This window comes from Symphodus melops (assembly GCF_947650265.1).
Source record: "Symphodus melops genome assembly, chromosome: 6".
In the NCBI taxonomy this organism is placed as follows: domain Eukaryota; kingdom Metazoa; phylum Chordata; class Actinopteri; order Labriformes; family Labridae; genus Symphodus; species Symphodus melops.
In genome coordinates this window covers 17314778-17332728 of record NC_136696.1, presented here as the reverse complement: position 1 = coordinate 17332728, position 17951 = coordinate 17314778, and the positions used below count along the sequence as shown (strand labels likewise).

At 41.7% G+C, this 17951-nt stretch overlaps 1 protein-coding gene across 1 annotated transcript in view; it reads right to left on the bottom strand.

Annotated features, from left to right (window-relative positions):
- Positions 1 to 17951, bottom strand: part of scaper (S-phase cyclin A-associated protein in the ER) — a 54161-nt gene that overhangs the window by 12652 nt on the left and 23558 nt on the right. Inside the window, exons 23-25 of the mRNA XM_079346662.1 lie at positions 11819 to 11934; positions 3992 to 4115; positions 1105 to 1331 (exon numbers count right to left, since the gene is read on the bottom strand). Coding sequence (XP_079202788.1) covers positions 1105 to 1331; positions 3992 to 4115; positions 11819 to 11934 — 467 coding nt within the window. The remainder of the gene's footprint in view (positions 1 to 1104; positions 1332 to 3991; positions 4116 to 11818; positions 11935 to 17951) is intronic.

Below are 17951 nucleotides of genomic sequence, written 5' to 3'. Positions count from 1 at the left end.
TCCTCCTCTTATCACTTCCATGGCTCTTTGCATCTTTCACATACCTTATTGTGATGGGACTGTCACTCACTGAGCTCCTCTTAAAGCAGGTGATTATGACCGTACTCAGCCTCCAATGCAGGTCATTTGACACTTGAACCAAAATCTCATTGTTTTGACTTGATCCTCTTCCACAGCTTTACTCCGGATGAAAGGATCTCTCCTCACATCCACTGCTCTGTTCAATGCCCTGCTCTCAGTTTGACAAGCTGCTTGGTGTGTCTCATCAAATGAGCATGAACTGGAGATGTGTATGACATCGACAGAAACTGATAATGAGTAAATTGTTGATCCCCGTTCTTTATAAAATAGATGTTTGCATTTTGGAGAAGTGAAACAAAATGTAAAACTCTTTTGAACTGTTGTCCTCCCTCTCTAGCATATAGTATATTATACAAGGCAGTGGAGTTAAATCTTGTGCTGGTACTTGGGATTACGGGTCTGGGCGACACCATTTTTCTCAGGCCCTCCCCTGTCTCCTGGGTTACGACTAGGTCAGTAGATGAGAGTGGTGTGCCTGTGTAGCTGCTCCGTCCAGATGAATCATTGCTCGCAGGAAAGGCTCCACTCTTCCACAAAGCTTCATCCGGGCGGGCCTGCCTTTCCTCATGGTCAACATTTCTCCAACACAGGCCTGACTCCTTCTGCCCACACCAACATGGCTCGCTCCAACGCCAGGTTCAAAAAGACCCTTCAAAGCCTTGGAAAGGCTCTTTGTTTATGCTGCTTTTCATTTTTTCACTTGAAATATAGTGCTGAATGTGTGGAAAAAAAAACATGCTGGAAAGATGCCACGATACAAGCTCATTCTCACACTACCTCTGCTCTAACTTAACACCAGTTGGATCACTTCCAAGAAATCTGACACGTTGTCAGCTGGTTCTTTACAGAAAGCACGCTGTTGAGGAAATCAGGGGTTGACCAACTGTCAAGCCAGTCAAGAGGAGTGAAGGGGGGAGATGTACTAAAGAAGGTAAAAAGGTCAGGAGATGAGGAAAAGAGGTGCTGTGTAGGGGGAGAAGGAGCAGTGTGAGAATAGCACAGAGCATTAAAAAAAGAAAATACCTGATAAGGTCTTGTGTGCGAGTGTTGAAGGACTCCGTGGCAGAGCTCTTGACCTTGGTATCTGGGGAGGAAATCCACTTTTCACTTTGTCCAGACTCGGGGAGATGTGGCCACAGAGATCCCAGGATGGTAGCTATGGTCTGCAGCAGACCTGTGGTTAAACCCTCGAAGACTTGTTTGTTCACGCTGCGGCCAAAGATGGATTTATCCTCTTCTGGAACATATAGCTGCAAGAATGTGCGAACATCATGATTATTTTTAAGGGTTCAGGCTAACAACATTTAAAGCATTATACTAACTCTATATAAACCCTGATGCTAACCGGCTGCTTCAGAAAGGCAGCATCCAAAACTATTCAACACAATGTGTGGAAGAAGAAACATAACATGTTTGAATCTGTGTGAAAGCTTTTCACCTGCACAACTTTTCTTACACTGATGGTAAATCACACTGTTTCCTGAGTTTAAACTCTCCCGCCACAAATAAATGCAATACATCGCTGAGAGGCGGATTTCCTCCCAAATTAAAAGCCCAAATATAAAAGCTGTACAAAATAAATGATTTTAGTCCGCTGAGTATTTCTTTTTCTTGATACTTTTCTACAAACAAACACGTACAAACAGAAGTCCAGTCCAATAGTGCAGTGCTACTGTGTAAAGTAGAGAACCTCGCACAGACAAAACCTTCTCATTGCTCTAATGGTTTGGGGTCGTTGCTGACAGCAAAGGTAAATCCGCCGACATTCTCCACAAATCTAATTAAAAGGGTACATGCTCATATGGCAGTGCAACCCCCACTACTTTCCTCTGTCGCTCACACACATACCAGAAACATCAGCTCATGAAAAAGACAATTTAAAAAAAAAAAAAAAGAAAAGAAAAAAAAAAAAAAACAGCATCAATTGTAAATGTTGAATTAGATGTAATCAAATCACTTTAGCAGGGTGTATATAAGCGCCATTGTATGTTTTGTGCCTAATTTGTTGATGTGCGTTGAACAAACGGAGAACAGTTAGTTTGTCCCCTGCAGTGCCGCTGGACATGTCAGTCAGCAGAGCAGCTGCTGGGATATGTTTTATATAAACCGAAGCATACGCGCTAACCTCGCACTGCATGCCCTCAGGAAATATGACTTCTCTGGATTGGAACTCGGCACAGGAGAAAGGAAGCCCCAGTAGAGTTCATGCATGTACCACAACCGTGTGCCTGTGACTTGTCCCGTCTGTGTTGCCTGGGAGTGTGTGCAGTGCCGCCGCCTTTAGATGTTTTGAGTGGGCTGATGTTTACAGTCCTTCTTAAAGAGTGCTGAAGGATATGGGCTGACATGTCGCCGCAGTACAGCCTGCCTGACGACGCTCTCACATTCCCCCCAGTCTAGAGGCATCCGTGGAGAGGTTTGGCCAAGGGTTTGTTTCTCGTTGGATTGTGCCTTTGTCTGTCTTTCATTAACATCGTGGCAAGAACTGACACCTGCAAACGGGTGCAGTTCTCACAGTGGTCAAAGCAGCGTATACCAACAGATTATTGTTTAAAAAAACAGAGAGTCAAATTTAAAAGTGTGTTAGAAATACTTTGATCACACTTTGAATTATAGAGCTGAAACGATTCCTCGAATAATTCGATTACAAAAAATCATCTTGGAGTTCATGCTGCCTCGAGGCCTCGTTAAGTTTTTTTTGCGTCATCAAAACTTTGCTACGAGTATAAAACACGTTGAATGTAGCTGCAACTACCTGCTCCTCTCTCTGCTGCACTCTCAGTCTGACACACACTTCAGCGCTAACGCACACACACACACACTTCAGCGCTAACACACACACACACACTTCAGCGCTAACACACACACACACACACGAGCGCGCCGTGCCCCTTTTAACTTTTAGTCAGCACACAGTTGATCCGTCATCCATACGACCGAGTCGGGAACACGTGATCCGGTCAAACGGTCGACTTTTCTCCGTTCACTCTCTCCGTGTTTCCATTTAACACAACGATAGCAACGTCCTCTCACAGTCTCTGTCATAGACGCGTCTATGGTCTCTGTAGTCTCAGCTAACACAACGATAGCAACGTCCTCTCACAGTCTCTGTCATAGACACGTCTATGGTCTCTGTAGTCTCAGTGTGTGAGCGCGCTGAATGCACGCGCTGCAGGAGCAGACAGAGATAGGCACACTTCTAATAATGAACAGGCTGATTATATGAAATGTATAATGTCGTCAAATCAAGAGAGAACTTGTTTTGTGGAATAATAATTTATAATTCTCTGATGGATTTTAGGGGGGGGGGGGGGGGGGCAAGCAAATATATATTTAAAGTTTCTCAATTTCCTGATCTGACAAAATGATTGATTCTGTGATTAATTCAACAGAACATAATGCTTTCTCAGTTAAATGTACTGTAACAGATGTGTAGGCTACACAAAAACACCATTTGTTATTTCAGCCATTAAAACATGTCTGGCCTGTATTTTTTAATTTACCTGCCGCCTTGACCAGTGAATCAAAAAGTTCATTTGGGACCCTGTCAGTAATATGGTGAATGTCAGCAGCTGTAGAGCAGAGGTGGTTGTTTGTAACAAGCAGGCGTTACCATGGTAACTGCAAAGACTACAAGCAGGTTTGTAGGGACGACCCAAGACGAGTTAAACCTTAATTAAGCAAAAGTATGATTTATTCGATTACTCGATTAATCGATTGGGATATTCGATAGAATACTCGATTACTAAAATATTCGATAGCTGCAGCTCTACTTTGAGTAGCTTTACATTTCTCCTCTGTATATTTATTGTATCGTATAATGTTTATATCACCAGAAATTAACCCAATGCATCAAACATTTAGCTTGTTGTGTCAAAGCATGCCTTGGTCTTGTACTGTAAATACTTACTGTTAGCTGATGCAGCAGCAGGTCCATGAGGAGTGCTATCTTGTTGCTAAACAGCACATAGGAGCAGTTGAGGGGGCAGCAGCAACATGCCAGGTAGTAGATATTTACAGCAGCACAGAGGGATCTAACACAGGAAGATGATAGCAAAAAAAAAAAAAAGATTTAGAATAAATTAAAACACTTCAAGTCAGACCTTCCCCCCTTTCCCTGAGTCGAAAATGATTCTAGCGGGTTTTGAATGTCTAGCCCTGGGCATTAACAAGACTATCTGCAGCCATCAAGGAAACCAAACACACTCTTCTGTATTTGTAGTTCTTTAAGGATGCAGTTTGTCTTCACGTGTCAAAAGCATATCTCACTGACAGTGTGAGTAAGGAAGCAGATTTGAGGAATAAAAAAAACACTCATATCAGCTACTTATGCAGCTCCTCCCTCTTGAGCCACCTTCAGAGGAGCCGAGCGCAATCTCCGTCCCATCTTGGCTGAGATGGTGCGGCATTTCCAGTGGAGAGATAAAAACTTTTCCTCTCAGCGGCTCCTCACAGCAGCCAGAGCTGAGCCAGTGAGCATGCCTCTGTATTATGTCTGCTACTAAACAAGCCCCAGAGAAGATTAATGCTTCAGATAACTGACCAACCATTCTGCTGTGACTGCTACTCCCCCTCAGCCTCGTTTCATCAGTTAATATTTTCTGACAACTGTATATTTTAGCCATTGGCGGGATGGCGTGTCCTATCTGCTCGCTGCAAGAAAGGAATCTGCCTCTCCAGCACCTAAAGTAGGCCATGTTTATTTCAAGAGGTAAACATTTTGATATCTACCAAAACCTTCACATCTGCTGTACGTTTTCGGTCAGACCACGCTGGCAAAGGGAAGGAAAATAGATTAGGTGGAGGCAGACCCCGAGTCTGTCAATAACTTCCTCTATGTCTTTGCTCTGCGTTGGCTCAACCAGTCATCTCGCTGCATCATCAGCGACATTGCAGAGTTCAGCTGTCACACAAGGAATGTGGTGTTAATGTGAGAAGCACTTTATTTTGAGGGATCGGAGAGTGTCCAAATCTAACGTCGAAGCCTACGTCCGTCCACCTGAAAACAATAACAGAGCAAAGCGAGGGTTTTTTTATGTTAATGGTCCTTTATGGCAGCTACATGGACAGTAATTTTATTAAAGTATAGCGACTGCATAAAAAGTTAAGTGCACCAATGTAGCAGTCTGTGCGGAGTAAGAGGTTAGGTAACATGATCCCAACCAAACTCTGTGTAGTCTTGCTCCGATTCTTTACCGAGCATCGAACAAAACCAGCTTCAAAACAAATGACAACTCTACTTTTTTCCCCCTCTCAACACTGTTGAATAACCTCATGCTTCACACAAGCTAACGAAATTTAAGCTGTGGTAGCTGCCTCGTACATTCCTCCCATCTGAAGGAGTTACTTCAGATGCCTTAAAGTCACTTTCCTGGTATTTTAGATCATGAAGTGCACAATAGGCGGGATATCGTATGACCTATCAGAGATAAATGACTAAGCAGGACTGACTTGATAACTGTCAAAGAGCGGTTTCACAACAGCCGGATAAAGTTCATCTTGGTTAATGGTAATGTTCAGGTTACAAATACGACAGCTTAGATTTGGCATTCTTCTCCTGCCAAATGATTGTTGTGGAAATGTGTACACCTGAGAAGATTGTCACTGGTTCCTTTATAATGGCTGGAATGCTGGCCCTAAACCGTGTACAATAGAATATTCAATCTTTCATTGAAGAGGGATCTCAGATAGTAGAAACGCCCTGTTTCAATATTTCAAACGATGCTTGTTTGATATGTGACGTGATGCTTTTCATGACCGTTACATTTAACGGAAATGAATAGATGTGTATGAGATGATGCTCGTGTTACTTTTGTTTCACAAGTATTAGCAGGCTGCCTTAAAGACAGGTTAGGTCGAAAACTAGCATAATTCTCTCCGTTCTCCTTATTCAACCACCTCCCTCCCCTCTGTGCTCCCTCGAAAGCCCCGCCCCTCACTTACACGCACTAGTGCCATTGGTTCACAAGCGGATGACAGCTCATGCTTTGAGTGTGGCCTCATGCATGCGTGTAGTAGAGACGCTTGATTGGTTTATAAGACGTGGGCGAGTAACGACATTGGTCGAAGTTTTTCGACCAAACTCAGATTTTTTCTTCTTCAGAGCACATGAATTATTAATTACTATCAGGACCTAAAGACAATTTCAACCAACATATTACAAAGTGTATCTGGAGAAAATGACATACCCTGTCTTAAAGTTAAACATTTAATCAAGAATAAAAGTAAGATGGTCTTCCTAACTTTAACAAAGGAATTAGTTATGGCTTGGTCTTTAAACATTAAATTCAAGTATTCTAATTAAATCACATCACTTCTGACAAGTCAGATCCGCCCCTCTGGCTTCACAATTGACTCACTCAACTGCTCATGTAATGAGCATTGGATTGCTTTGTAATGCAGCTAATCAGGCTTGTCTTTGGTCATCTCTGAACAAATGAGGAGGCTGTCACAGACATGTTTGAGTTATGCCCTTACACCAGCCGGTACAATGAACCATCACAATGATCTGTCTTTGGTTTCCTCCCACCTAATTGAGCTTGATGAGCTTGACACCTGATATTCTGCCCTCGCTGGGAATCTCACTATCTCAATACCCCTCAATGACAGCTCCAGTGAAAGATTTCAAGGAACAGTTTGGTGAAGTGCAACCCCAACCGCTCTCATGTTACACAAAAACTGACAGCGGACTGATGTGTGCCAGAGATCTAAGCAGGCAAAACTCCTCCACCTACTACCTTATTATGGCTTGTTTTTACATTGTGCTTTAAGCATTTCCAAAATAACCACAGCCTCCATCTCCCACCACTAATCTACTGCATGATCCACGCTTACCCAAATCCAGCTTTGAAAATAGAGACGCTAAACTATCGGTACATAGTTTAAATTGTAGACTAATTATTTTGCATCTAACACCGATAAAAAAAACCCACTACAGATTAAGAGGGAAAGTGAAATGTACAAGCGATGGAATCTACACAACTACACTAGGGCCTTTAATTTGGCTGTAAAAAGATTTAGATCAGGAGAGAAATGGGGCCAAGAGGTAGAGGGACGCAATACACCTGATCCTGTATCGCTCCCCTGCATCCCTCTGGGGCTCTGCCTGGGTGGTCATCAGGTTTTGTGAACAATCATGGGAGCTTAAGAGGTGTGTGTGTGTGTGTGTGTGTGTGTGTGTGTATATATATATATATATATGAAATCAAATGTAACTAAGATTGTAAATAAGACCAGATATACGACCACAAATAGAATTCCAACTATGATTTGAATAATCTGTCTTCATTGCCTCTCCAGGTTGGATCAGACCAAACACCTGTAAACAAGCAGAATCTATTCACCATGAGCATTTATTGAGAGGAATAGCCAGCTCTCAATTCAGATGACAACAGGCCAGTAAAAAGCTCTTTCTGCTTTTTGTCACTGCCTTGAGTTATCAATCCTGAGATCTGTGCTGCTCAACCTGAGGCTCACATTTCTCGCCCTCTCACTGTGTTTCCTATGCACCCAGTCAAGCCTGACTGGAGCAACGCTGCAGAAATTCGACCAACTTCCAGATCAGGTTGAATCCATGCCTCTTAAACAGGGTAAATTTGTGTTCAGGGGGAGAAAAAGAATCCTAAGCCAAAATAAAAGGTGAGGAGCAAATCCGTTTCCTTGTGCTGTCAAACAATCCCTTCATTCACTGCTATCTAAATGACATTTAATTTGATTCTGCTGTTGATCTCTCCGATACCCTGAGTGCTTCCAGGACATCTACTCTGGCTGTCGTGCCACACTGGCCAGGTATGAAGGGGAAAGAAATCTGATGAGCCGTCACACACCATCACGCACAGGAGCATGAATGCAGGCACGCACACACAAACACAAATGGTGGAAAACATCCTGAAATAAAACCACAGGTAGCAGGTCTGATTTCACAGGATATACACCAGGTCATGTGAGACAGAAGGCAGAAATACAAATGGGGTTATCACTCAATGTCCAACTGCTTCTTCATCCTTCTCTGTACATCTACTGCTGGACTTTCTTGACTCTGCTGAGTCCGTTTTTTAAAATCAATAAAAAATCGTCAACATTGGCAATGATGAAAAGATTAGAATAAAAGCTTTGGAGTCAGATTGTCATAACCCGAAGGATCATAGATGAGCACTTCTGCTCTTTTTGTTGCCTGTTTTTTCTTTTCTTCAAAGCACAAGTTGTAAAACCCATTCACAAACATTCATGAGTCATTCTCTCGCTCCTCTCTTCAGTGACCTCTATTGGAAGGCAGGAGAGAAAGAATATACTGCTCACCTCACCTCTGACACTGGTTTTTGGTGTTACTGATAATATGCCGTCATATTTATAGGCGGCCTACACGATTCTTTTGTTCACACTTGTTACTGAAACACATCTAAGAACTACTCTTTATATTTATTTGGACTTCATGGTTAAACTTTTTTTTCCCCCCCAAAGAAAAGGACTTCAGATACAGAAATGGGATTGTATCTATATTAGAAAATGAAGGATACCATCCCCAATAAAACAATGATACCATTAGAGCTCAAACAATCAGCCAGGTAATACAGTAGACTGGTCTCCAAACTTGATTCACTACAAATAAGGGATGAATATGTCATTTTTTAAATAATATTTTCTGTAAAAAAAATGTCAATATCTAACTGGTTTATTGTCACAAATGGGCACACCTATTCTCCTACTGAGATATAGACAAATATTTTCAATAAGGATCTCAGAAAAATAATAAACTCCAGCCAAACGCAGTGAAGAAATGAATTTTGTTCACAAAGATAGGAGAGATTTTTCCGCCTTCTGTAATGTGATAGGGTCTCTGCAGTGAAGTTAATGACAGTGGCTGCATAAACCCCTGATCTGGATGTTCTAGTGACCACAGGGTTACACCAGGACATTAGCGGAGCCTCGCAGAGGAATTAGCTCATTAATGTAATGGTAACAATATGGAATCAGCCTCCCCGGGGAGAGATACGGCAAGAGCATCTCCGCAGCTGCCTTTTTTGTAAATCACTCAGCTTATCTGGTGGGAGGAGGTGATCAATACGGCAGCATCACTGTAAACAGATAATGTAGCGCACTCTGGGGCTAGTGTCTGCGTATCAGCCCATTAGGCCACACAGCGATCCAGATGACGGACGGTGATAAGTAGACAGCCGGGCTGCGTCCTTGTGTTGCATCTCGTCACCACTGACCCGTCTGAGCTGCATTACAAGGTTAAAAAGTGTGACCTTCCCTGACTGTGTTACACTTTTACAAAACATAACTAGAAAAGGAAGTGCTATATAGTTGAGCAAAGTTGCGTCTATTCAACTCTGATTCATATAGGGTTAGAATTACATTTAGCTTTAATGGCCTATTCTAAAAGCCAGAAAATACATTTTTTATCCATACTATAGAAGACATTACATATAGTATATAAGGTCAGGTATCAAGTCTCCATAGAGCTGGACTGAAATGCTTCGTGTTTGGTGAAGCCAGGCAGTTCGCTAAATTCTAAACTTAAGGGTCTAAATAACTATTCAGGCAATGAACACACTGAAGAGGATACACTTTGCAGGGAATGACAAGTCACCATGTGTTAGAGGTTTAGATTTGAAAGACAGTCATGTCATCCCAGTCTTTTATAATGATTCAGAATTCACCACAGTGTTTAAAAGGCCAGATATGTATAAGATAGAAAAATAGGGCTCATCTTCATTTCTCTCCCTTAAACACAACATGTCAGATGTTTTACACAGTTACTCTATTATTATTATTATTATTATAATTATTATATTATTTAAACGTATATGCTGTTATGGAGGTAAGATAACTTTTCTTCCAATTCAGAAGTCCGCTTGAAATTCCACCAGATTACAATGATTGAGGAACTGAGAGTAAAACAAAAATCAATATACATGTGATGCCCTTTAAAAGCCTTATAAATATAAGAAGCATTTGTCCATTAGCAGAGATTCAGAGACCAGTAAATGCTAATGAATGGGGAGAGCAAGGCCATTCGAGTCCATTACAGAGTCCCACTAGTGAGTACAGAGGCCTCTCTGAGGTTATCTACTGGCAGGGCATGCAAATGGCAGACCCACAACTCAAAAATACTCCGCACTCTAAATGATAGATGAGACACATGTGCTTTTTGTGTTTCCAGAGAAAGGAACAGGCACAAATTGACTACGGACATGGAAAGGTTTTCCCCTTTCTAAACGGGCAGCGCTGTTATTTAAAAGTGCATTTTAAGAATATTTATGAAGATGGAGTAAATATAAACAGTGATGGAGTGGGTCAGTCGAGATTAGCTCATTCACTTACGATATTGCAAAAACAATCACAAAAGGGAAAACAAAGACGTGTGTGACGCGGGTTCAGAGAAAGGATAGAGCCGAAGTAAAGTCGTTGGCAGAAAGAACTGAAACAGTTGTTTAAGTGTTTGTGAATTGAGAGGACAGAAGACAGACGTCTAAAAGAGAGGATCTTATGCTTTCTAAAAAAAGAAAGATACAAAATAAATCTGTTACGCACTTTGGCAAACATTTATCCAACATAAAAAAGCCTCTAGTGCATAATTGTTTACATATTCAATATGGGGTCAAAGCATACTGAAGTTCATTGTGGCGCCACAGGGAAGAAACTAGGGCTGGTATAAAATGTCCATCCATCAATGCATTGGAATTCTTTTTTTTTCTTCCTACATTTCAACGATGATTCAGGGTAATGCTGTGATGGATTTTTTCCATTGCCAAGATGCCCCTCTCCTGTGGGGGTACTGTGGGTGATGCTGCACTTCTGCATACTGTACTTTAATGTTTTATTGTTTAAAATAAAAAAACATAACGCAATGATAAAATACTTTTTTGAGTCAGTTTTTTCTAAACCAATACAAGTCATCAGAATTAGTATCGACTTTAATGATATGTTGAACACACAAGGAATTTAACTTGGGTAGACACTGCTCTCTCTGTACAATGTAAACAAGTAATTAAAGACTAATATGTACAAAAATGTAGCATACTGTTTATTATTGTTTAACAAATATCAGAAGGTACTGTGACTGGCTATTTCTGTCTATCAGTATCATTCAATAGAAGCATATTGGTCAATATCTAATCAATATAAAATCGAATGGGGACCCAAAGAATCGAAATGGAATTGATCTGTTAGTTTGTGGACAATAGTCAGCTCGAGAATAAACTGTTACTAAGTTGTGTTTGAGTACCGCTGTGATTGATGATTTGGATGTGTGTAGCCTCATTACAGATTAAGTGAGTAAGGGAGATCAGAATAAACACTGTGGATGGAAATGTATTTAAACAGATGACGATGTAAAGCAACATTTCCCCGTCTAATGGAAAGTTGTCAAAAAACGTTATCAGTCAGAAAGTGTATTTTCAATGAGCTCGGCATGGATTTGACGTGAATAAAAAGGCAGGCTCACAGCTATTACTGTAAGTGCAGGAAGATAATTCAACAAGCTCCTGTTACCATGCCAACAATAAACCCTACATTTAGAGCAACACTAGATCCTTCTCACTCGTAAACAATCGTTCCTCCATTCAGAAATCAAACTGTTGTGTTCATAATCTAAACGGACAGCTCACCCTTCTGGCCCGAACCAGAAAGTTCACTAAATGACAGAAAGATAATATCCTGACTCTATAATGTATTAAGAAATATTATGATGTGAATGAAAATGTAAATATTGACATGTTGTGACAGTACTCACTTGTGAGGGATACGAGGAACTGAAGTGGGTGTGGAGGCAGCAGTTATGACCTGCAGAATTTGTTCCAGCGCAGACAGGCCGCCGCCCACTTGGAAGGCCACTTGGTCTGCATTGTTCTGACGACAGACAGACAGACAGAGAGAGAGAGAGAGAGAGAGAGAGAGAAGGTGAATGAGAGGTACAGTCAGGTGAACAACAGGCAACAGGGCTGGACAGGAGATTACACGGCTCCCACACAGAGAGGGAACCTCGCTTTTCTCCTTCAGGAGCGAGGGTTTGAAATTTGACACAAAGTGATCCCAGAAGTATTCCTGTTTAATCTCAAAAGTGCACAACCCGACTCCGCCCCACAACAGTTGGGTTTCAGTGGAAGGCAAATGCTCTGCAGGCTCAAGTTAGCACCAGGGTGGTCTCGACTGATGACCACGGTGGACTGTAACTGAGGAAAACACAGACAAACTAAGAGAGGCACGAAAAGAACCCTAGAATAAAGACAAATATACTAGTTTACAGAATAACGTTATTATCCTTCCTTAGTCTACATTTACTTCAACCTTCAAACTCAATGCATCCTTGTATATTTGCAGACAACACTTATCAACATCCTGATTTCTAATTCCCTTTTCCAATAAACTTTTTTCCAATGAATGACCTCAGTGAACACAGTACAGCGTGCTGCTCTTTATGGTTGAATCTGATTTGCTGCTCATTGACGTTAGAGGCCTAACAATTCTGAAACTCGTTTAAAAAAAAAAAAAAGGTAACACATCCTGTAAATACAGAGCCGCATGTTGTTAGATGCACACTCTAAAAGAAATGCTGGTATCGTCTTAAAGTTAAAAAGTGAAGTTATTTCAAACTATCAGTTTTGTAATATTAAAAAAAAGAAGAATGCCTTTGAGTAAACAATCCCCTCACATGTAAAAAGACTTGATAAGTAAACAAAGGATTTGAGACCGCTTAAGATCTCGTACTTCTGTTTTTTTTGTTTTTTTAACTTCCAGTGGAGTTAATTAGTTTCTATATTTCTTAAGTTTTCTTTTTTTCCCCCTCTCACTTCATGTACATTACAGTTGTCAGGATTTATGAACACATGCAAATACTTAGTTCCTGCCCTCCGGTGATGATGGAGTAATTGGCAGTGGGTCAGATGCTGTTGCTACAGTGTCTTATAAATCAACGAGTACAAAGCCAGGAGCGAGCGCTGACTATCAGGCATGTTTGTGCCTGGGTCGACGGGGGAGGAGGGGAGCTGGAAGGGAGCTGCTGATGGACGGCCTTCCTCACACAACTGCAGAGGGCCGTGTTACACTGCGGGTCACTCCTCCACCTAATGAGGTTACAGGCTCCTCCAGTGCTGTGACAGCACACAAATCCAGCCACTTCACCGTGCTTTTGTTCAGAAGATGGGAAGTTGCCAACAAGTCTGAACACACTGAGAGAGAAGCGCTTTACCAAATTACAGATAAGCTCTTCATCTGTCATTCATGCCCGCTGCTGAAGAGGGAACAGCTCGCTGATTCCGGTGTTAAGACAGACAGAAGATACACTGAACAATCGTCAAAGGTGTGCAACTAAAAACATAACAGATTGAGAATATGATCACAGACCGTCTCAAGAGGAAAAACCGTCTCCTTGAAAATGATTTCCACTTTGTGTTTGCTTGCAGTTTCTATGCCTAATCAATTGGTTCTCAGTCACGGAGCTCAGCTTAACCTCTTTCTCAACCCTCCTATCAACATACCTAAAAGCTTCAAGGCTAAATGACAAAAGGCATCTCTTTCATAGCAGCTTATCAAATGGTATTAAAGGAGGTAACTGGGACCTGCCCAGTCCTGGCTGTCTCCTGTGGAAAGCAGACAAGTTTCTTGTCCAGTCAGTTGCCTTCTCTGCCCCGCTGACAGATTTATCTGTTGTGAAGATGGAACAAAACGAGTGAGGAGGATTAACTTTAAACTACGTGACATGCTATCTTCAGGTGGTCTCTACATGCAATGGTCCACAGATGACAAGGAAGACACCAGACTATTACTGTGAAGACAAACACACACACAAAAAAAAAACTTAATGTTTAGGTTGCTTTTGCATGATAAAAGCTCGGCGGTCTGGGAATGTTGATCTTTGTGCAAACTATGCTGTTGACTGTCAAAGCAGTTGTATCCAATGAGGATGTATCCTTTTATAAAGCGAACCAGGCAGGGCAACAGAAATCCTGTTTGCATGTAATTACAGCGACAGTGGATCGAGCTGAATTTGAATACAAACTGAATAGGATAGAAAACAATGTGTTCGCTCAGTTTCACCAAGTATTATATTAAATGTTTATTCTCAAAATATCTCAACAACTATTGGATGGACTGCTAGTGAAATCTGTGCAGATATTTTTGAATCCTCAGATCACGTTGGCCGTTTAAAACATCCCTTTCCCTTTCATTTTTTTTAAAGATGGTAAACAATTTTAACTAAAATAACTGTTTTTATTTATATAAATACCATGAACATCTACCGGTATTTATTTACCCAAGTTAAATCAGATCAAGATATGATACGTCTAATTCATCGGTCTACGATTAAATACCACATCGAATGATCCTCCAATCAGGTCTCAGCTGCAGTGTCTGCAGTACTGATAGCTGATTGATATAATGCTAACATGCTAGCCTAAGATGTTGAACAATGTGATTAATATACCATCAACATTGTCACTGTGTGAGCATGTAGAACAGACACACAGAGAAGCTAAGTGGATCTGGAAAAGTTCAAGTACATTTCTAGGTTTCAATGAACACCACAAGCCTTTGAAACGATTTCTGAGTCATTGTATTTTCAAAAAATATTCCCCAAATCTAAAAGCAGAACTGAAAAGGGCCACTGTGTCGGAAACTGCAAAAATCCCATAGTAACGTTATGAGAAACTAATTACCCTTAAAATGAAAAAAAGGACAAAAGAGTCATCATTGTGGACAGCGCATTAAGACACAAGTCACAAGGCTTCTGCATTATACAACAGCGGGAATGTTATCGAGTTATCTTCCAGGGTGACCATTGTTACCCCAGCTGATGGGAAGCTGAAGCAGCTGGCAGTTCCTGGGTCAGTGTCCGCAGACCAGCCGAGCAGCCAGATTGCACTTTATAGTCTCCTCGCCATCAGACTCTCAGATGAAAACAGAGACTAGGGAACAGCCAGTCGTCCTGCCCCCCCCCCCCCAAAAAAAACAGATGGACAACAACTGGCTGAGTTCATTCTCAGGACTGCCCTAAAAGTTTGATCTTCACCTTCAATTCACAGCTTCACTCCTTCACAACTAAAAAGCAACAATGACAGGGAAGAGTAAGACAGATCACCCTGCTCACAGAAGCTGGAGGTTGGTAAACAAAGCTCTGCGGGCTGAGTCGAGTGGAAACCACCACAAAGCTGCTGCAGTAAACATTTCAAGGGTGAGTCAGACATAATATGAAAGTTAGAAGACAATGTGGCAAATAAGGATATAGATTATTCCCATGTAACTTTATGGAATAAACAAAAACCACAGAAGAAGTTTAGTCGTAAAAAAAAAAAAAAGAGAAGAAGCTCTGAACAATTTCACTCTCTGTTGGTTTTGTGGTGAGGAAACACAAACGACTCTAGGAACCAATCATCTAGAAAAGACAAATTACATTAAAAAAAAAAAAAAAAACACCAGAACTGAATCCCTGCAACTTCCTTTATTTCTTATTGATGTACCAAGACTGGAATTAAGAAGTCCACGTTACTACACCGAAAAAACAAATGTCTGTAATTAAGTCACAAAACTAACACTTACCTTCTTTGTATAAGATTTTACTATAATCTTATCACACCATGTTCAAAATAATGACAAATACCAGAGGCAAAATATTACCTTTGTACCGTTTACTAATTAAAAATATTTTGTTTAGTTCAAATACATTAAGATAAGAAAACAAGTAAATAACAGTGATGTAGTTTTGCCAAGAAGGAGGTGTTACATAAAAGATAGAACTAATTGACTGTGAGCATTTTTCATGACAGCCTGATGCTTTTAAGAGTTTAGGTCAGACAAACGACAAAAACAAGAAATACGGCCTGATAGTAAATATAAGGTGATTTTTGTAACCTTTAACTGTGGACAGCTTCCTTTAAAGAGATGATATGCAGCAGAGTAACCGTTTCATTCAAAGTTTCACCGAGTAATGTTCAGCTCATAAAGTTTAACGGCATGCTGCTCGCTTTTGCAGTTCCTAGTTTGCGTGTTCTGACAGACAGTCTCCTGGAAGCCAAAGCAAGAAACTCCATTATCCTCCCACTTCGCCCTTCACCCTCCCCCACACGTCCCTAGATACAACTCCCTACATGATCCTTTCTAAATACGTTTTAGATAGAAAGCTGTTTTAAAGACTTGTTTGCCATCTTTAGATACCACTGCTTAATTCAACAACAAGTGTGCAGCAATGAGAAAAGAGCAACACATCTGAAGTGTGGGATTCAAAAATTGCCAAAAAAAATAAAATAAAAGCAGGTTTGACTTAAAACAAACCATTACAGGCCACAGAGGGAGAGACAGGCTGGGGTCAGAAACTAGACGTGGCCTAGAAAGCATGAATGGGGGGGGGGGGGGGGGGCGGCGAGTGGGGTGGTGGGGTGCAAACAGCAATGCTGTGGGAGGGGGAGTGTCGGGTGTTGTCTGAGGAATTAGTAGAGAAAGTGGAGACTGAATCAGATATGGCGGAGAAAAACAAATCTCTAGGTGAGTCAATGACACGAGAGATGCTTGTTAGGTCAAATAATCTAAACGGCCCTGACTTGATGTGACTCAGGGGCCAGACAGCCACGCTGACTGAGACTCTATTTATTTGACTTTGTCCAGGGATTAGAGAGGGAAGTGCTCCCTAGGCTGCCTCATTGGCCAATCACTTTGTCCCACTCAGCCCTGGCTAAATGTTTCTGTAAGAAGCTGGCGGGGCAGAACTTGACAAAACAGTTCAAAAATGTGCTTTTTAAACTGAAGGGACGGACAAAGAAAAAGCACCCAGGCAGCGCCGCCTCGCCAGCGACACCGCTCTCAAATAAAGAAGATCTCCTGTGGCCCACTGACCTCTGACCTCCCCTCTGGGAGTATGTTGAGCAGAGGGGAGGAGCCGTCATGTAGTGACAGCTTGTGAGCTACTCACCTCACACCGGTCTCCTCCTCTCTCCTTACAGGACGCTCTGCCACCCACCTCAGCCACCTCTTTCTTCGCCTCTCTGGGGAAATCCGGTAATAGCCTCTCCGGCCGTCCCCCTCATCACTGATGGGACACTATAATCTCTCTGTCCTCACGCCCAGAGGCAGGCACAGTGAGATGTTATGATGGCTCCAACCACAACTTGGCAGGAAATTTATGCCTCATTACAGGAAGTGGGCTGTATATTTTCCTCATCATAAACACAGTGGCAGGTGTTTTAATGCCTTTTCTCTGCCTCAAATTGATGTGAGTTTTACTGTAAAAAAACAAAACACTTCACGCAACACAACCAATGAGACAGATGTTTCAAATCAACTGCAGTTATAAATCTCTGCCATTATATCAGACAATTATATGTATTTATACAGCGGTAATGAAGTCAGAAAACGCCATTCTCTGACAAAAATGTCGACTGTGCTCGTCTGTTAAACAAAGTCTTGCTCTCCAATGGCATTTCATCTGGAAATCCAATTAAGCATTGTCTAAACCAGTGACATCTGAGTCGTGTAAGCCACAAGGACACAAGACAATGCCAGCTCTCGTGCTGGGAAGCTCCTCTATTGGTACCATGTGCACAATGAAAACACCGTTAATCTGGTCTTCATTAGCCAATAACCAAAGGCAAGTAGGTTTGGAGTAAGTGATACTCCATATTGGGAGGGTGAGACACGGGGAGACCCAGCCAAAAACAACTCATCACTGAAGAGACATGCCAAAGGGGGCTGGCATGACCCCTGCACTGCAAAGCAACGAGACACTTTCAGCAGTGTAGCACGTAATGCAGCAAGGGAAGAAGGATGGCAATAGGAAAGCATTATAATAAACATCTGTGATAGAAAGTAAGGGGGGGGGGGTTTTATCCTTCAAAAAAGGCATGTGCTTACATTTTTTGACGTTATGAATGTGCTAC